Source organism: Nicotiana attenuata, unplaced genomic scaffold (assembly GCF_001879085.1).
Source record: "Nicotiana attenuata strain UT unplaced genomic scaffold, NIATTr2, whole genome shotgun sequence".
NCBI lineage: Eukaryota > Viridiplantae > Streptophyta > Magnoliopsida > Solanales > Solanaceae > Nicotiana > Nicotiana attenuata.
In genome coordinates this window covers 296589-311668 of record NW_017671024.1, presented here as the reverse complement: position 1 = coordinate 311668, position 15080 = coordinate 296589, and the positions used below count along the sequence as shown (strand labels likewise).

At 37.0% G+C, this 15080-nt stretch overlaps 4 protein-coding genes across 6 annotated transcripts; 1 reads left to right on the top strand and 3 right to left on the bottom strand.

Moving 5' to 3' along the window:
- The first annotated feature begins 327 nt into the window (after nt 1-327).
- Nucleotides 328-2069, top strand: LOC109205336 (pentatricopeptide repeat-containing protein At2g15690-like). The gene has a single exon (XM_019368044.1). The coding sequence runs from the start codon at nt 337-339 to the stop codon at nt 1897-1899; it is 1563 nt and encodes a 520-aa protein (XP_019223589.1). The 5' UTR covers nt 328-336; the 3' UTR covers nt 1900-2069.
- Nucleotides 2070-2172: 103 nt separating this feature from the next.
- On the bottom strand, nt 2173-4955 carry LOC109205337 (graves disease carrier protein homolog). The gene is made up of 7 exons (XM_019368045.1): nt 4619-4955; nt 4176-4261; nt 3879-4086; nt 3538-3664; nt 3268-3452; nt 3057-3182; nt 2173-2800 (listed from the first exon to the last, which is right to left on the bottom strand). Exons 1-7 carry the CDS (start codon nt 4736-4738, stop codon nt 2663-2665), a joined length of 990 nt encoding a protein of 329 aa, XP_019223590.1. The 5' UTR covers nt 4739-4955; the 3' UTR covers nt 2173-2662.
- Nucleotides 4956-6291: 1336 nt separating this feature from the next.
- On the bottom strand, nt 6292-8694 carry LOC109205335 (inorganic pyrophosphatase 3-like). Of its 2 annotated transcripts, none has more exons than XM_019368041.1 (4): nt 8350-8694; nt 7858-7979; nt 7568-7766; nt 6292-6763 (listed from the first exon to the last, which is right to left on the bottom strand). In XM_019368041.1, the coding sequence occupies exons 1-4, from the start codon at nt 8677-8679 to the stop codon at nt 6500-6502; spliced, it is 915 nt and encodes a 304-aa protein (XP_019223586.1). In that variant the 5' UTR covers nt 8680-8694; the 3' UTR covers nt 6292-6499. The 2 variants fall into 2 exon arrangements, with proteins under 2 accessions (XP_019223586.1, XP_019223587.1); XM_019368042.1 differs by having other exon boundaries at nt 7568-7691.
- A 1591-nt stretch (nt 8695-10285) lies between these two features.
- LOC109205333 (pollen-specific protein SF21-like) lies at nt 10286-14565 on the bottom strand. Of its 2 annotated transcripts, XM_019368039.1 has the most exons (11): nt 14276-14565; nt 12831-12930; nt 12584-12681; nt 12371-12459; nt 12099-12159; nt 11937-12023; nt 11773-11850; nt 11626-11682; nt 11429-11484; nt 11189-11324; nt 10286-10838 (listed from the first exon to the last, which is right to left on the bottom strand). In XM_019368039.1, the coding sequence occupies exons 1-11, from the start codon at nt 14342-14344 to the stop codon at nt 10602-10604; spliced, it is 1068 nt and encodes a 355-aa protein (XP_019223584.1). In that variant the 5' UTR covers nt 14345-14565; the 3' UTR covers nt 10286-10601. The 2 variants fall into 2 exon arrangements, with proteins under 2 accessions (XP_019223584.1, XP_019223585.1); XM_019368040.1 differs by lacking the exon at nt 14276-14565 and having other exon boundaries at nt 12827-12918.
- Between the last annotated feature and the right edge of the window lie 515 nt (nt 14566-15080).

Genomic DNA, 15080 nt, shown 5'->3' with positions numbered 1-15080 from the left:
ATTTCACTGTTTGATAATCTCATACTTATTAGAAAATGTGTAATGATAAATTTCCATACGCAAAATACTCAGAGTTGGTAAGCTAAAAATAAACTTAACCAAAACCAGAAATTCTAAAGTCCCAATAACTTGTAGCCTCCAATTCCATGTCCAAATTAAAATTTAAATTTGATCAAAGCTTAAACTTTTCCTTTGGTTCTTTTATAATTTATTCTCGTAAAGATGTCAAACCTTTGACTTATTCGGTATTATTCCATTTTGTTATTTTTTTAACGACAAAGTAGTTCCATTTTTTATACCTTATCTCAAAGGATAAATGCTAAATTTTTGGTGCTGATGGCTCTAAATAAAAAAAGGAGGATGAAAGGGCAGGAAAAAACCGGAACTTTAAGATGTGCTAAATCAGAGGGCGCCGTTCCAAAGCTTCTCTTAGGTCCTGAATTTTCATATAATCTGTGGGAATCGGCAAACCCCTCTCCAATGGCGTCTCTCCCCTCATTCCCCGGAACGGCCAACTCCATCTTTTCCCCTAAGACTCTCCTAAAATTCCGTCTTCCACCTTCTACACTCCATTTTCAACCCCTCTGCGCTGCCCCACACGAACCCAGCACCACCGCTTCCCCAACACAGCACTCTGGCCGTAACACTAGCCGCTACTCTCCACAGTCAAGACCTCGCCGGAACAACAAGCAAGCTTACAAAAAAAACACTACTACCATTCAAAAAGAAGCTAAACCCTTAAAAGTGAGACCTGCCTCAGCAGATGATGTTAACTTGATGACTCTGTGCAATGAAGGTAAGTTTGAAGAAGTAATCGAGTACATTACGCAAGGCGTTGTCGCTGACTTTCGTGTTTTTGAGGTATTGTTGAGCTACTGTACTAAGCTTGCGTCTTTGGACGTTGGGGAGAAGGTGCACGAGCTCTTAATACGTTCCCCCTGGAGTAACAATGTTGAATTGAACGGTAGGATGGTGGAAATGTACGTTAAGAGCGGGAGCATGAGGAACGCCAGAAAACTGTTTGATAAAATGCGTGAAAAGAAGTTGGAGTTATGGCACTTGATGATTAGTGGGTATGCGGAAAGTGGTGATGGGGAAAGTGGTTTGCATTTGTTTGAGCATATGAGAAAACTTAGGGTGTTGGAGCTCAATGGGGACACTTTTTCTGCGGTTCTTTCGGCTTGTGCTAGTAAGGGGGCTGTCAAACAAGGTTTTGTGTATTTTGAGTTGATGAAGAATGAGTATGGCATTCTTCCCAAAATTGAGCATTACTTGGGGATTATTGATGTTTTGGGCAAATCTGGGCATTTAAATGAAGCTCTAGAGTTCGTTGAAGACATGCCTATTGAGCCTACAAAAGAAGTATGGCAGTCCATAATAAATTTTGCACGAATTCATGGGGATATCGAACTTGAAGATCGAGCTGAGGAGCTGCTCATTAGGCTAGGTTCTTCCAGAAATATGGCTGATAAGCCCCCTGCACCATTTCAGAAGAGGCATTCTCAGTTTAATATGCTTGAGGGTAAGGATAGAGTTAACGAGGTCAAGAGCACAATTCAACACAGGGCAGATGCCTATGAGAAATTGAAAGGCTTGAGCGGGCAAATGAGGGATGCAGGTTATGTACCAGACACAAGGTATGTGCTTCATGATATTGATGAGGCGGCTAAGGAGCAAGCACTGATGTATCATAGTGAGAGATTGGCTATTGCGTATGGTTTAATTAGTACTCCGGCAAGAACAACTCTTAGGATCATCAAAAACCTACGGATATGTGGTGACTGTCACAATGCAATTAAGATCATGTCAAAGATTGTTGGGAGAGAGTTGATTGTCAGAGATAACAAGCGGTTTCATCATTTTAGAGATGGTAAATGCTCCTGCAATGACTATTGGTGAAGTCCATTAGCCTAGATTGAAGCTATTGCTGCATTTTTACTCTAGAATTTACATGTAAATTTACTTGGTGCAATGCATCTTTGTAATCATGTTTATAGGATAGGATGATATCACATTGTACATTAATATATGAATATTTTGCAATAGAAAACAATTAAAATTTCCCCGAATTTTCCAGTTCTTGTTATTGGCTACATGTAGAAGACTAGAACCATCTTATCAGTTTCTACTATTAACAAGGTCTAATAGACCTCCTGGATGAACAATGGCACATGCAACAAATTGAATGTTGAACAATGGCATCTATTAATATTTTATGGACTGAGACTTGCTACAGAAAGGATTTGAGGATTATCGAAGTTTGATATTCGCACTTAGCCAGTCCACAGCACATAGAGCTATGCTACTGTTGACTAGTTCAGGTCATACTGATGTAGAACTAAAGGAACTGCAAATCACTCCATGATGACACTGAGCAATGGAATGGAGCACTGGAGCAGTCCAAGAAAAGAGTTACCAGTTGTATAACATGATGGGATGAGAGCTTTCAATTACAAGAAGTCAAGCTTCATTCACACATTTGCAATGTAATTGTGTCTATATACAGAAAGGATCCTACCTAGTTATAGATGCAATGAGCAGCAGTCTCATCTAATTGCTTGATGAGTGAACTACTTATTCAAAGAACATTTATGCTTGTGTTGTTCTTAAAAGAATGGATGTACAAACTTAGAAGTCCAATTCTGAGCCTGAGAAAATTTTGTTAAGAGTGCAGGGATGATGGTTTACTATTTCTGCGGCTGGTAACAACTTCTACAACAGCTTCATCTCTTGATGGTACTCTCAGGTATGATTTCATCAAATCATAAACAGTAAATCCAATTGCCACGGATGGTACCACCTTAATTTCAGAAAGCACATTGATCAGAGCCAGTAATAGATATTAAAATATAGGAAATGAACAATATTACCCACTTTTGGGTCTAGCAACTCGCATTTTTCCTGGAAAATAGGCTGAGATCCTTCTTATACATTCTGTTGAACCTTAACCAATCATAAGTTTCATTTGTTTTCACTTCTATACCTTAAAATGTCCAGCATACCCTCCATTCTTACATGTAGAAATTCTGTACTTTAAGGACTAGATATTGCATTACCTTCAAATAATTGAGGCTCAACCCAGAAAATAGTTGCTTCCATCCATGTCTTTGTACAATCATAACTAGAGTATCAAGCGTTCCTTTCATTTCATGGCTGCTGCTAGATGCGGAGAGTCGTTGTACCTGAAATATTGTCTCCTCTTTGTCATTCCAACAGCAAGTTGATGACAAAAAACACTTGTTTGCCTTTGCAGTCTCAGTATAATACCTGCATCTGCCGTCTCACGACATCTAGGGGATAAGTAAAAGTCTGACCTAGTAGTCCTGCAACAGATCCACATGCTAGTTTTACTGTGATAGACTTCCTGCGCTCCTGAGGGACATGGCTTTTCATTTTCTCATAGAAGTAAAATTTTAGCCCCGCATATGGGAAGATTCCATAGAGTGATGGTGCTGCAAACACAACATGGTTATTAGACTCATAAAACTTGACAAAAAAGGCCTAATCAGTATAATTGTAAGGCAAAGACTTCCATACCAACACCACGGTACAGCCCTCTTATTCCAGCTTCCTTGTATGTCTTTGAAAAGCAATCCCGTATCCCTTTGTAAAACTGTTCACCTGTAGCAAGCCCTTGTACATTCAACTTCTGGGATCCAACAACCTAGACGATCATAAGCAAAAAATTGCTCACAGAGCAGTAATATGATTTCAACTGATCAATTTCCTTTTGACTAACAGAATCCAGTTCGGAAGTTACATTTGATCAAGTTGCCAATCTCTGCTCTGATAGAGCTTTCAGAGAGAGAGGAGAGAGGCAAGGCGGATGATAAGGAGAACAAAAGGAAACCAAAGAACATGTCCTCGTACCCTCTTACCTGGTAAGCCAATTTAGTTCGAACTAAATCAAGTGGATAGGTAAAAAGTACAGCAGTCCCACCAGCAAACGATCCTGCTACAAGATCTAGAACTGGACCTCTCCCAACTCCAGGAATACTCTGTATAATCCAGCGGCGGTACTCCTCATAGGCCATGAAATGCAAAGCTGCATAAGGCACAATGCGAACAACACTAGCTCCATTTCCCCTGGAGAAGAGTTCCACCAGAAAAACATGTGAATTTAAGATGAAATATATTTCTCTCAATTCAGAAAGCAGTAATTGTGGATTCTTCACCTGAAAAAACCAAGAGCTCCTTCTGTCTTAGCAATCTTTGTAAAGGATCCGGACAGCCCCAAACTCTGAAATTCAGCTTGTCTGGTCTATGAAGAAGAAAATTTAAGGGTAAGAATTTGATCTTCCACGAAATTTTGAGTTCTATCAAGAGCATAAAGAAAGGTCATTTTTTTCCAGTTACACACTTTAGCACTTGTGTCAATAGCAGTCATTGTAATTAGTTCTCTTAAGTTTGTTAATCATTCTACATTGTCAGTGCATTAACCCAAGATAGCATCATTATCTTGACAAACCAAATTCAGTGATGCTCCATTAAGCCATTAACCAGAAAGGCCAATGTTTTATTTTTTTTTGGAAACAAACCACTGGAGAAAAGCTGAGAACTTCCCGCAGGAATAAAGAAATTAAGCAGAAAAAGAGAAGAATAAGAAAGAAGGAAGCACCTGAAATAAGATCTTGATAAGCTCAAGAGGGGCAACAGCAGTCTTAGCAAATCCACCAGCCACACCCCCAGCTATTAGTTCTTTTGCAAAGAGGGGCATCCCCTCTAAAACCCCATCCATTAACACAACTCTCTCCTCCTTTTCAGTTTCATTCGAAGAAACTGACTGAAATATTGGAGAGAGGCGGACACAAATAATGGGTCTCTCTATCAGCACTCTAATTTACAGATCGAAAACGTTAATGGATTCTTTCTAGGTTTCGTAGTAGCTACGAAAACTAGTGGCGACAGAATCTTTGGGGAATTTTGGACGGGTAATGAGAGTTGGGGTCTATTTATAATATGTACATTGACGTTTCCAGATATATTACTTTTTGGCCAAACATGGTTGACTAAACTTGAATTCAAGGAGCAACCACCCGTGCATTTTTATATTATTGATGAGAATATACGTTGTGTCGAGGAAAAAAAAAAGATGTTGTTCGATTTTAGATTTTATATATATATATATATATATATATATATATATATATATATATATATATATATATATATATATATATATATATATATATATATATNTTGGAACTTGATCCAACTTTAGTTTAGTAGTAAGATTTTTTAATATCTGAAAAAAGAAAAGAATCATCAAAATTATTGGAGCATTGGAGCTCAAGACATGAATAAGTTGCCGAACGATGGCGAATTTTAACGTGACAGCACTAATTTGATGCAAGAGTGTTATTATAAAATTAAAGGTGAAACTTAAGTAGTTTGTACTTTGTAGATACTATCCTCATTGTTTACCTGAGCAAAACATGGCGTTTGTTTACAATACATCGTCCAATAACAAAGGTTACATTAGCTAAAATGTTTAGCAAAGAGTATCTCTTACACAATAGGTGTGAGTTCAAATCTCACTGTCATCATTTCTCCATTCTTTTTTGGTGATCCTTATGTAATAACAATTAGTATTTTTTAAAGAAAGATATTTATTTTAAAAGGATTAGAGCCGGGCCCTCGGATAGTCATAGAGCATTCTGGTCTACTTTGGTTTTAATAAAATTTAATTTAAGTTTGCATTTCTGGAATTTGACTAGATTATTTCCGGAAATAAGTCTAACCAAGTTTCAATTAAATGGATCACGGTTTTAAGTAAAATTCAATGGTTTATATCTTTTATGCATTCCATTCACTCCTTTTTCTTCTCCATCACTTTAACATTCCATTTTTTACCCAAACTAAAGCAGTTAACAGCGTTTGGTTGGAAAAATAGACTTGAATATATTTAATTCGAGAGTCGAGACTAAAGGTAGGTCAAACATATAGTATGAGTTTTAAATTTTTGACGGCGGGCAGCCAAGTGTTCACATGAATAAGAAAGCGGCTAGAGTGGGCAGTGGGCTGCAGCTGCTCAACATTCACCACGAGAAGCAAATAATGCATCTTCTTTGGTACCGAAAACTATGATATGATGTTGATAATTTAATAAAATTCGGTAAACCATTATGCCAGTCAGTAGCAGATGAAATAAATGAAAGGTAGCTAAATGGTTTATCTTCCAGTCTGAAGCGCCAACACCAACTTGAGCCTTTAAGCACAGTGCTTATAGACCAAAACTACCTATTATAGGGTTTGTTATATTGTGTACGAAAAGCAGTCGCCTAACCGATCTTAAGCTGAAATAATGGATACCAAATTGCTACGTTGAAGCACAATATGGCATTTAACCAGTAGAGAGAAATCTATGAACATGATCGGTGAGTCCTGAGTGCACAATCAGACCGGCTGGCCTCAATAATAGAATTCATTTGGAAATTGGTGCAGAAGAGAGATATACCTTGACAGTTTCAATAGACTTTTTATCAAAAATTTCTATGTTCTATTCCTCGCGGACTTTTTCAACAAGCTGAAGTAGGATGCTTGCTAGTTCTTCCCCATTGCTCCATTCATGACAATCTGCTTTCAAAAGACTTGGATTACTTAGCAAGCGATCCCACAACGGAAAGCCCTTCCTTGGCATCACATGATCTCCTCTATCAAGCTTCAAGGTTGGGCAGTAATCACCTCTCCCGTCTCCAAGATATATGACTCTTGATTTCCCTTTCTCAGACATGGAAGCTTGGATCTGCTCAATAACAAGACCCTACACAAAAGTAAAGCTGACATTTTAAATAACTGCTACTTGTAGCCAATGCATTACTGGGTCAAAATGGTAAGAGTCGCATCAAAACATTGTGGGACGCAACACAAGTAACGATCAAGATGTGTCATTAAATCACTTTTGAAGCATCTCAAAAGACCTTGTTAACAAAGTAGGGAAACAAAAGACAGAACCAAAAACACCTGAAAGCTTTGTAGTCATGAACTTGAATTCAACCTATAAGGTATTATTAAGCAGCCACTTTCACTATTAATTTAACCTTCAAGACAGCTAATCAAAGTGCATACAATGTCTGCAGCATCAAGCCTGCTACAAATGTAATCACTCAGAGAGATACAGCCAAGCAGAAAAAAATTATGCATGACATAAATCTTTATCAGAACTTGAAGCATAATTGTTTTACAACATCAATACACGTGATAAGAACAAAATTTCTCTGTTCACAGGATCACATGCTAATGGCCAAGCACAAAACTTTAAGACTGATTACACATGAATGAATAAACAATATTGAAGGAAAAACATAATGTACCAATGACAAGAACAAAATAGCAAATCGTGATCATGGCAGCTATAAGTTGTTAACTGCTATGAAGGTAAAACTCAAAAAAGCAAAACGTGAAACAAATGCATTCTGCTTGGCAGTTGCAAGGTTTTGATGATTGACCTAGATGCTGTTAAAATACATCCGGTATAAATTTACAGGAACCACAACATTACAAACTGAGAATTTGGATCACTAATTGCGTTAAGTTGCGCCACATGACAGAATTAATGTCAGGATACCTTGCACAAGTTGGGAGGGCATAGATTACAACCATGAAATGAGGCCAAATCATGGTAAGGGAAGATTCTCAATCTACCTTCTCCATCTACCATAGTTGGGTTTGTAATGATCTCCGAGAAACATCTGTATAATCCGTGATGTTTCAATATAGTGTCGATGTAAAACAAATTGGCATCACTAAGTACTTTTAAGTCACATCTGAAATAACCACAACCGAAAATTAGCAAAAGCAACAAGTTCATCGAAGTCTCGATACAACAATAAAAAACGACAATTTAGAAATACATACCCAAGAGCATGAGCTGATTCTATTGCTGAAACTGTCTGAGGATGCAACGGAACGTGCTTCAAACATTCAGCTATCTGTTCAACTGTTTTACCTTGAGAATGTAGTTCCTCCATCATCCTATCCTACAAACCAGTCACACTACACAGTTTAAAACTAAAACTTATAATAGAAAATAGTAGTACCAACCTAGCCAAATGAAAACCTCATAAATCTACCTTAACAATTTACAGCTTGCTTCACCCAAATAGAAAAACAAAATCCTGCTTTCTTCCACATATAGCCTGTTTGGCCAAGCTTAAAAAAAGTGCTACTTTTTCAAAGTTTAGGTTGATTGTATCGTATCATTTGGTCAGCATACTTTCAAAATAGAAGAGAAAATTCAAAATTAACCATGAAAAGGGGGAGCAAAACATAAACAAGGGAAAGAGAAATGACTGATCAAAGTAAAATGCAAAAGTAATATTGAGATTAGAGTGAGGGAAAAGCAGTAACCATGAGAGCATTCCAAGGTAAAGTTGGACGGAGCTGGTTGAACAAATGGGTCAGACCCATATTCTCCACGACCCATCTATCGCTATCATCATCAATTACTGTCCGATCAAAATCGAATATGATCACGGTCTTTGCCCCCGCCATGTTCAGTGATTTTCCGGCGATCAAACAAGCGGTTGTAAGCTGCCGGGAACCACTGAGTTGTTCTGAAGCAGCAGCAACTCGGACTTTATACTTCGGGCCGATTGGATGGCCCATAAAGTTTGTGGTTAGCCCAGATCTGGCAATTAGATTCCGTGCCAACCCAGAAGTTCTCAAAACAAAATTCATAGAGATATAGGTAGAAATGGCGTGGGATAGCCATTTTTTAATATGGTATTTACTTTTTATCCGGTATTTTTAACGCTGAGCAAAAGTAATCACTATTCTATTAAAATTAATATGAAAGATATTTTTACCTTTTCTTCAATGAGAGCTGGATTGGGCAAAGTAGTTCCTTTGATTTTAACTTTCACATATTACTGGTGTTTCTCTCTATTGGTTAATGTTCTCAATCTCGTTAGTGGTTCTGTATTGCTTTGGATAAGTATTTCTCTTACCAGAATAAATGTCGTCTTCGATTTACTAATTTTCATGGGTGTAAATATTAAGGACATGGTGCACACATGAAGTTAAAGACGCCATGTCCTTAACATTTATACTGATCATATAAAGTTAAGGATATGATGTCCTAAAGTTTAACAACGAAAGGTGCAAATACAGGACATTTTGTCCTTAATATTTATACATCATTCATGAAGTTAAGGACACTATGTCCTTAATATTTACCAACACCCATAAAATTAAGGCACTACGTCCTTAACATATACATTGCACACATGAAGTTAAGGACACCATTTCCTTAATATTTACACTGTACATATTAAGTTAAGGACATGAGGTCCTAAAGTTAAACAACGGAAGGTGCAAATACAAGTTAAGGACATTATGTCCTTAACATTTACACTGCACACATGAAAATAAGGATGCCATGTCCTTAACATTTACACCGTACATATGACGTTAAGGACATGATGTCCTAAAGTTTAATTACTGAAAGTGCAAATACAGGACGCTTTGTCCTTAATATTTACACAGCATTCATGAAGTTAAGAACACCATGTCCTTAATATTTTACACAACATTCATGAAGTTAAGGACACCGTGTCCTTAATATTTACACAGCACCCATGTCTAACACAGGGGTATTTTCGTTCGGGCAGGTAAAAGATTATTAAGCACTGACTAAAAAGTAAATACATCTTAAACAGTGGATAAAAAGTAAAGACATCTTTAAATAATGGCTAATCGTGCACTTCCGCGTAGGTATATAGCTGGCTTAAAAAGAGTGGATAGCATGCACACTTTTGTTATTAACACAAATATGTTCCAACTTTCTTTTTGGTTCTGATTATCTAAGTTCGGTCAATTCATATCTTTTTCTTTGTTGGTAAATTGAAATTGTTGCGCTTAACTTCTTTTCATTTGACAACTTATACAAAGTAAGATACAGCCATACAGGTAAGGCATGATTGAGTCGTAACTCAAAACATGATAAGAAAAGGTTAAGAATCCTTGTATTCATTGTGATACACATCTAAAAAAGGCAATTTTTTTGTGCATGTGAGAGAGCAGTGAGCCACATTTTTATTCCATATTTTTCAAGATTTAAATTTGATACTTATACACGATAATGGATGCACTAGTTTTATTTATTTTAATTTAAAGAAAGAGACAACAAACATAGAAGAGAAAGCGCGAGTGGTGAAGTCTTGATTACTTTCAACTTTGCCACGTCAATAGAAGATGGTGGGAGTAATTTATATTTTCAGCCTTGGCCCAAGTGTGAAGTCAGAAGTGGAGTAGGGAGGATATACATGATTATGAAATTAAAATCTACAATAATTAATAACGACCAGCTCAATTGCTGTCTTATTCACCATTTGTCATGTTCATAAATAAACGTCTCTTTTCCGGTTTACAAATACAACTGAAAGTGGGAACATGTTCAATGTTGTCCTTTCTCTGCCTACAAATGAATGAATCCCCTCCCTATGTCCATTAAAGAATTTCAACCTTCCTATCTACACCTCATATATATGTATAATAATACCTACCCTTCTCACCTTCCAATTACAGCAAGCCCCAAAAACAACAAATTAAACTTATAGGGACTTCCAATATACACAAGTTAAATTGAAGTGAATCCAGCATTATCGGCGTGTACCCGGGACCTTGGATTCAATCCGGGTCTTGATAGGTTTCAGTTTTAAGCCCATGCTCTCCGGAGAGAGAAGCTCGGGGGCGATACAAGATGGATTTAGAGGACTCCTTGGGCTGCCACTAAGCTGGTTTGGTCTGTATAGTCCATATCCCATGAGGAAATACTCCATTGGTATCAGCATTGCATGTGGCTGCTCTTCTGTCACCATTGATCCACACGCCTGTACCTGCAAATTCCAATCACAACCCCATATCTTTCGTGAACAACACCATTCCTATATTAAATGAGCATTTACTCAAAGTTCTATTACACATAGGATCTACAACTCTACACAAGATCCAATGCCTAATGCCAACTAATACATCAACATTTAAAATAGTAGAGCATTAAACAAGTACACATAGCTTCAATCAGTATACTTCTGCAGCTTTTTATGAACGTGCACACGTAATTTTATTCAGGTATACTACAAACAGCTTCTTACCCAATCGACCTAACCCTATATAACTTTTAGCCTGAAAAGGAATACCACTATATGGAAATAGTGTGTCGTTTCACATTAAACTGAAAGCATACCTCCACTAAGGCACTGAATCTTCTGTCCAACTTAGCCGTCATGTGGAGAGCATCGGAATGGAAAGGAGAACTATCCCCAACAAATATGAGAGTTCGACATTGTAGCTTTTTCAATCCTTGTGTGATATCGGGTCTCCTGCTCATTCACAAAACCAAGCTTAGCGAGGTCTAATTTTGTGACTATTCAAAAGCAACACATTGCTATCTATATTTTATATGCAGTGAGATCAAGCTTCCTACCCGTCAATAGCTTGAAGAAACCGCAAAATGTTTGTGCTCTGCCTTTCATCTAGCAACTGAATTTTTTATTTTTTTTAAAACACATACAAGAGTTAGCGAAAAATTAATATCTGCAAAGCAATAACCTAACAAACAAGTAGAAGAAGAATCAAACTGACTAACTTCTGCAAACTAACTAACAGAGAAAAGGCACTTACTCTTCTGCATGCTTGAGCTATATCTGATTCTGGAACTTCTGCGCTGCCACGAACCTCCTGATTCAATTAAAGCAACCTCCTTAATCAATCTGATCGATCGGAAAAAACAATAGACATGAAGAAAACAAAATAGGACACAACAGGTACCTTGCTGAAGTAACGGTATAGTAAAAAGTCTTTCAGCAGACTACACATTCCATAGAAGTAAAGTAAATTCGACATGACCTGTGGATTAACAATTATCTCAACTTCGATAGAGCATATTTTCTTCTCACTTAAGAAAAAGGTAAAAGAAAGATACGAAATGGTACCTTATTATAAAACCATTCACTCCAAGAAGGTGCTCTGCACAGAGGGGAAACAAGAATCAAACCAAGAACGCGCTCCCTATGTTTTATCTGCAATTTAAAATACATGTTAGTGAAATATTGATAGTACCGCTAAGAGTGGGCATTTTTCAGGAAGAAACTTACCGCGAATAATGTGACTATATAGGCACCAGCTGTTACTCCCATACACATAACTGATCGCAGCCTGAAAATAGCAAGAATATATAACTTTAAAAAATTCCCTCTTTTTTCCCGGATGATTCATTGCGTATACAGAAGTTATCAAGAAAGGGCTCACAAAAAGCAGAAAACAGGTTTCAAAGTTCAAACAGGTAACTAAAAGAAAGGAAAAGGCTTTTGCAGTCTTTGTATAATCATGAGTAAAATATATAGAGTAAATAAAGCTCGAGAATTACCCAAAATAGTTAAGAACCTCAACTATCTGATCAGCCAAATCATCTACTGAAGGTGCAGGATCCTCTGGACAAATTGCTGCAGCTCCCAACTGCAAGAACTCTTGTGGTGTGAGAAATGGAGATAAGTTGAATCGTTTCTAATAGAACTTGATAAACGGAACCAAAAACCCAATAAGATTGCATGAAAGAAAACAAGCTGGCTAATTCACGGACCTCATGCCCCGGAGGACTTATGTGGTAAATGCAAAAGTTATGGAGCAGCAATGAAGCTGCTTCCGGACAGAAGAATAATCCCTGGAAACATGACATATCTGCAAATTGTATGTTTGAAAGCAAAACAGCATAAGCCCGCGGACAAAGATCAACAAACAAGCAATGATATATAAACGACCTCAAAGCACATGAATAGAATACTGAAAATGGTAGATATGGAACTCAAGAACGCAAACTACTCACTTACGATTTAGAGCTAAATCTGGATAAGTTATCAGTGCTGGCTTCTCTTGGTCTCCATAAACTATAACAGACACAGGGCCGCAGCTAGTCCGTACGACATGCTCCTGAATAGAGTTTCTTTGTGTAAGTTCGATAAATCAACATAACAGATATCCATTATCTACAGAATACTAATTTCTCCAAGTTTATAGTTAGCAGGAAAAGCACTATTAATCAGTATGATTTTGTAAACCAGAATGAATTTGGTTTAGTGCAATTTAAATCACTTTTCTAATATATTATCACTCACCGCGAGTAAAAGACACTGTCGTCCTCCCCCTACCCCAAGCTTTCTATCCTATTTTTTAAAATAATTCCCCCTTAACTATGTGGAATGAGCGTAACTATGTGATCGGCTCACTACACATTAAACTATAACATCAAATTGGATTATTACCAGCTCTTGAAAGGAGATAAGAAGAAAAGGACGGAATCAAAGACAACAACAAAGAAGAGAAAAATTGATCATATGTTACGCAACATGAGTCGTTAAATAAAATAATAAAATGGATAGACAAAGTAAAAGGCAAGCTGTGTTTGGAAGTGACTGGAGTCACAAATGTCACCACAAGATGATAGGTAAGTCTCAACCAATTGAATACAAGAAGTAGAAGTAAAAACACAGAGGATTGAAAAGATACAATCTAACACTCACATAAAACCCAAAAAAGCACTAAACGAGTATCCTGGAGTCATTAACATTATTCAAAAACACTCCATTTGATCTCCGACAGAGGAATGAAATTATAAGCAATCAATACAGCTAAACAGTCATAAGAGAAAGCTAATTGGCAGTTGTAGAATGAGTCTGCAACAATTAACACAAGAAAAGAAGATGAAACACCATTCAAAATCCAATTCTTTTGCGCTCTTCTGTAACCAAGGAAATGATAATGGCTCTAAAACTTTTATTTAAGGAATTCAATTACTCACGTCCCTTCACCACCAATACAAACTATTCAGCCCTCAGTGGCTAACCGAATGGGGGGGGGGGGGGGGGGGGGAGAGGAAATGGAAAAACAAAAAATAAATGGTGTGTTTTATGAGCCTGATAAGAAATAAATGCAGCGGTCAAACAAAAAAATTCACGGCAGAGAATAGAGAATCTCCACCTGTGACGGATACTTCAAGCGTTAAGCTTCTTGTACCAGTAACATTGCACATTTTCTATCAACGAATCAAAATCCAATAATCTAAATTAAACAACATTTAAAAAAGTTGTGTTTGCAAAAATAAAATGGAAAATTGCACAATATGAAAAGCAAAAATGCATTATCAATGCCCAGAAATGATTTCAAAGAAGAAAAACAGCACAATGCTCGTTCACTGAGAAATTTCAATTAGCCAATGTATAAGGCAGACAGATATATCATAGGGGTGAAAGGGTAAAAATGAAGGAAAAAATAAAACCTTTCCGCCGAGATAAATGGTCTCAACGTCAATGGCAACAGAATCGGCACTTGAATTAGAATCTGCCATTACACTCAGCTTATCTGCGTTTGAAGGTTAAAAGAAAAGCCCAAGAAGCCTCACTTTCCTTCAAATCTTTCAACGCATATATATTAATGTAAAAATGGGTATTCCTTATACAACAAGCGATTCTTTCTCTCTTCAATCCTTTTCTTCTCTGCTCTTCTCTTTTCCCCTCTCTCTCTCTCTCTCTCTCTCTCCTCTCTCCACTTTCCTTATTTATTTATCCGACGGTTCGTTTTTATTTCTGAAGATTTTCAATCAGTGGCTTAACTTAACCTCCACCGACGCCTCTCAGGCCTTAACCATTGACTGTGGTCATATTTTAACCGCAGTTTACGACCGACAGCTTGGCATTACCAAATTCCTTTCTCTATCTCTATATATGCGCATATGCCACCTTATTGCGGACTACTTCATATTACGTCGTTGTGCTCGTTTTTTTCTTTTTTTGTTAATCCTTTTGTTTCCATATATTAATTTCATTACCCATTAAAAAAAAAAAAAAAAGGAGAGGTTCTACAACTTCAAACTCTCCTTATACAACCACAATAATAAATCAATCCATAAAAGCACAGTCGTATATATCTTACCATCTTTTATTTGTCATCGTGAATGACTATCACCTCCAACTGCTACCGCCGCTAACTTTTAGAAACGTGATTAATCAAGCAAACAATTTTTATAGCACAATATAAATTAAGATTTTCTATAAGATTATTGATATAATATTTATTTATTTATT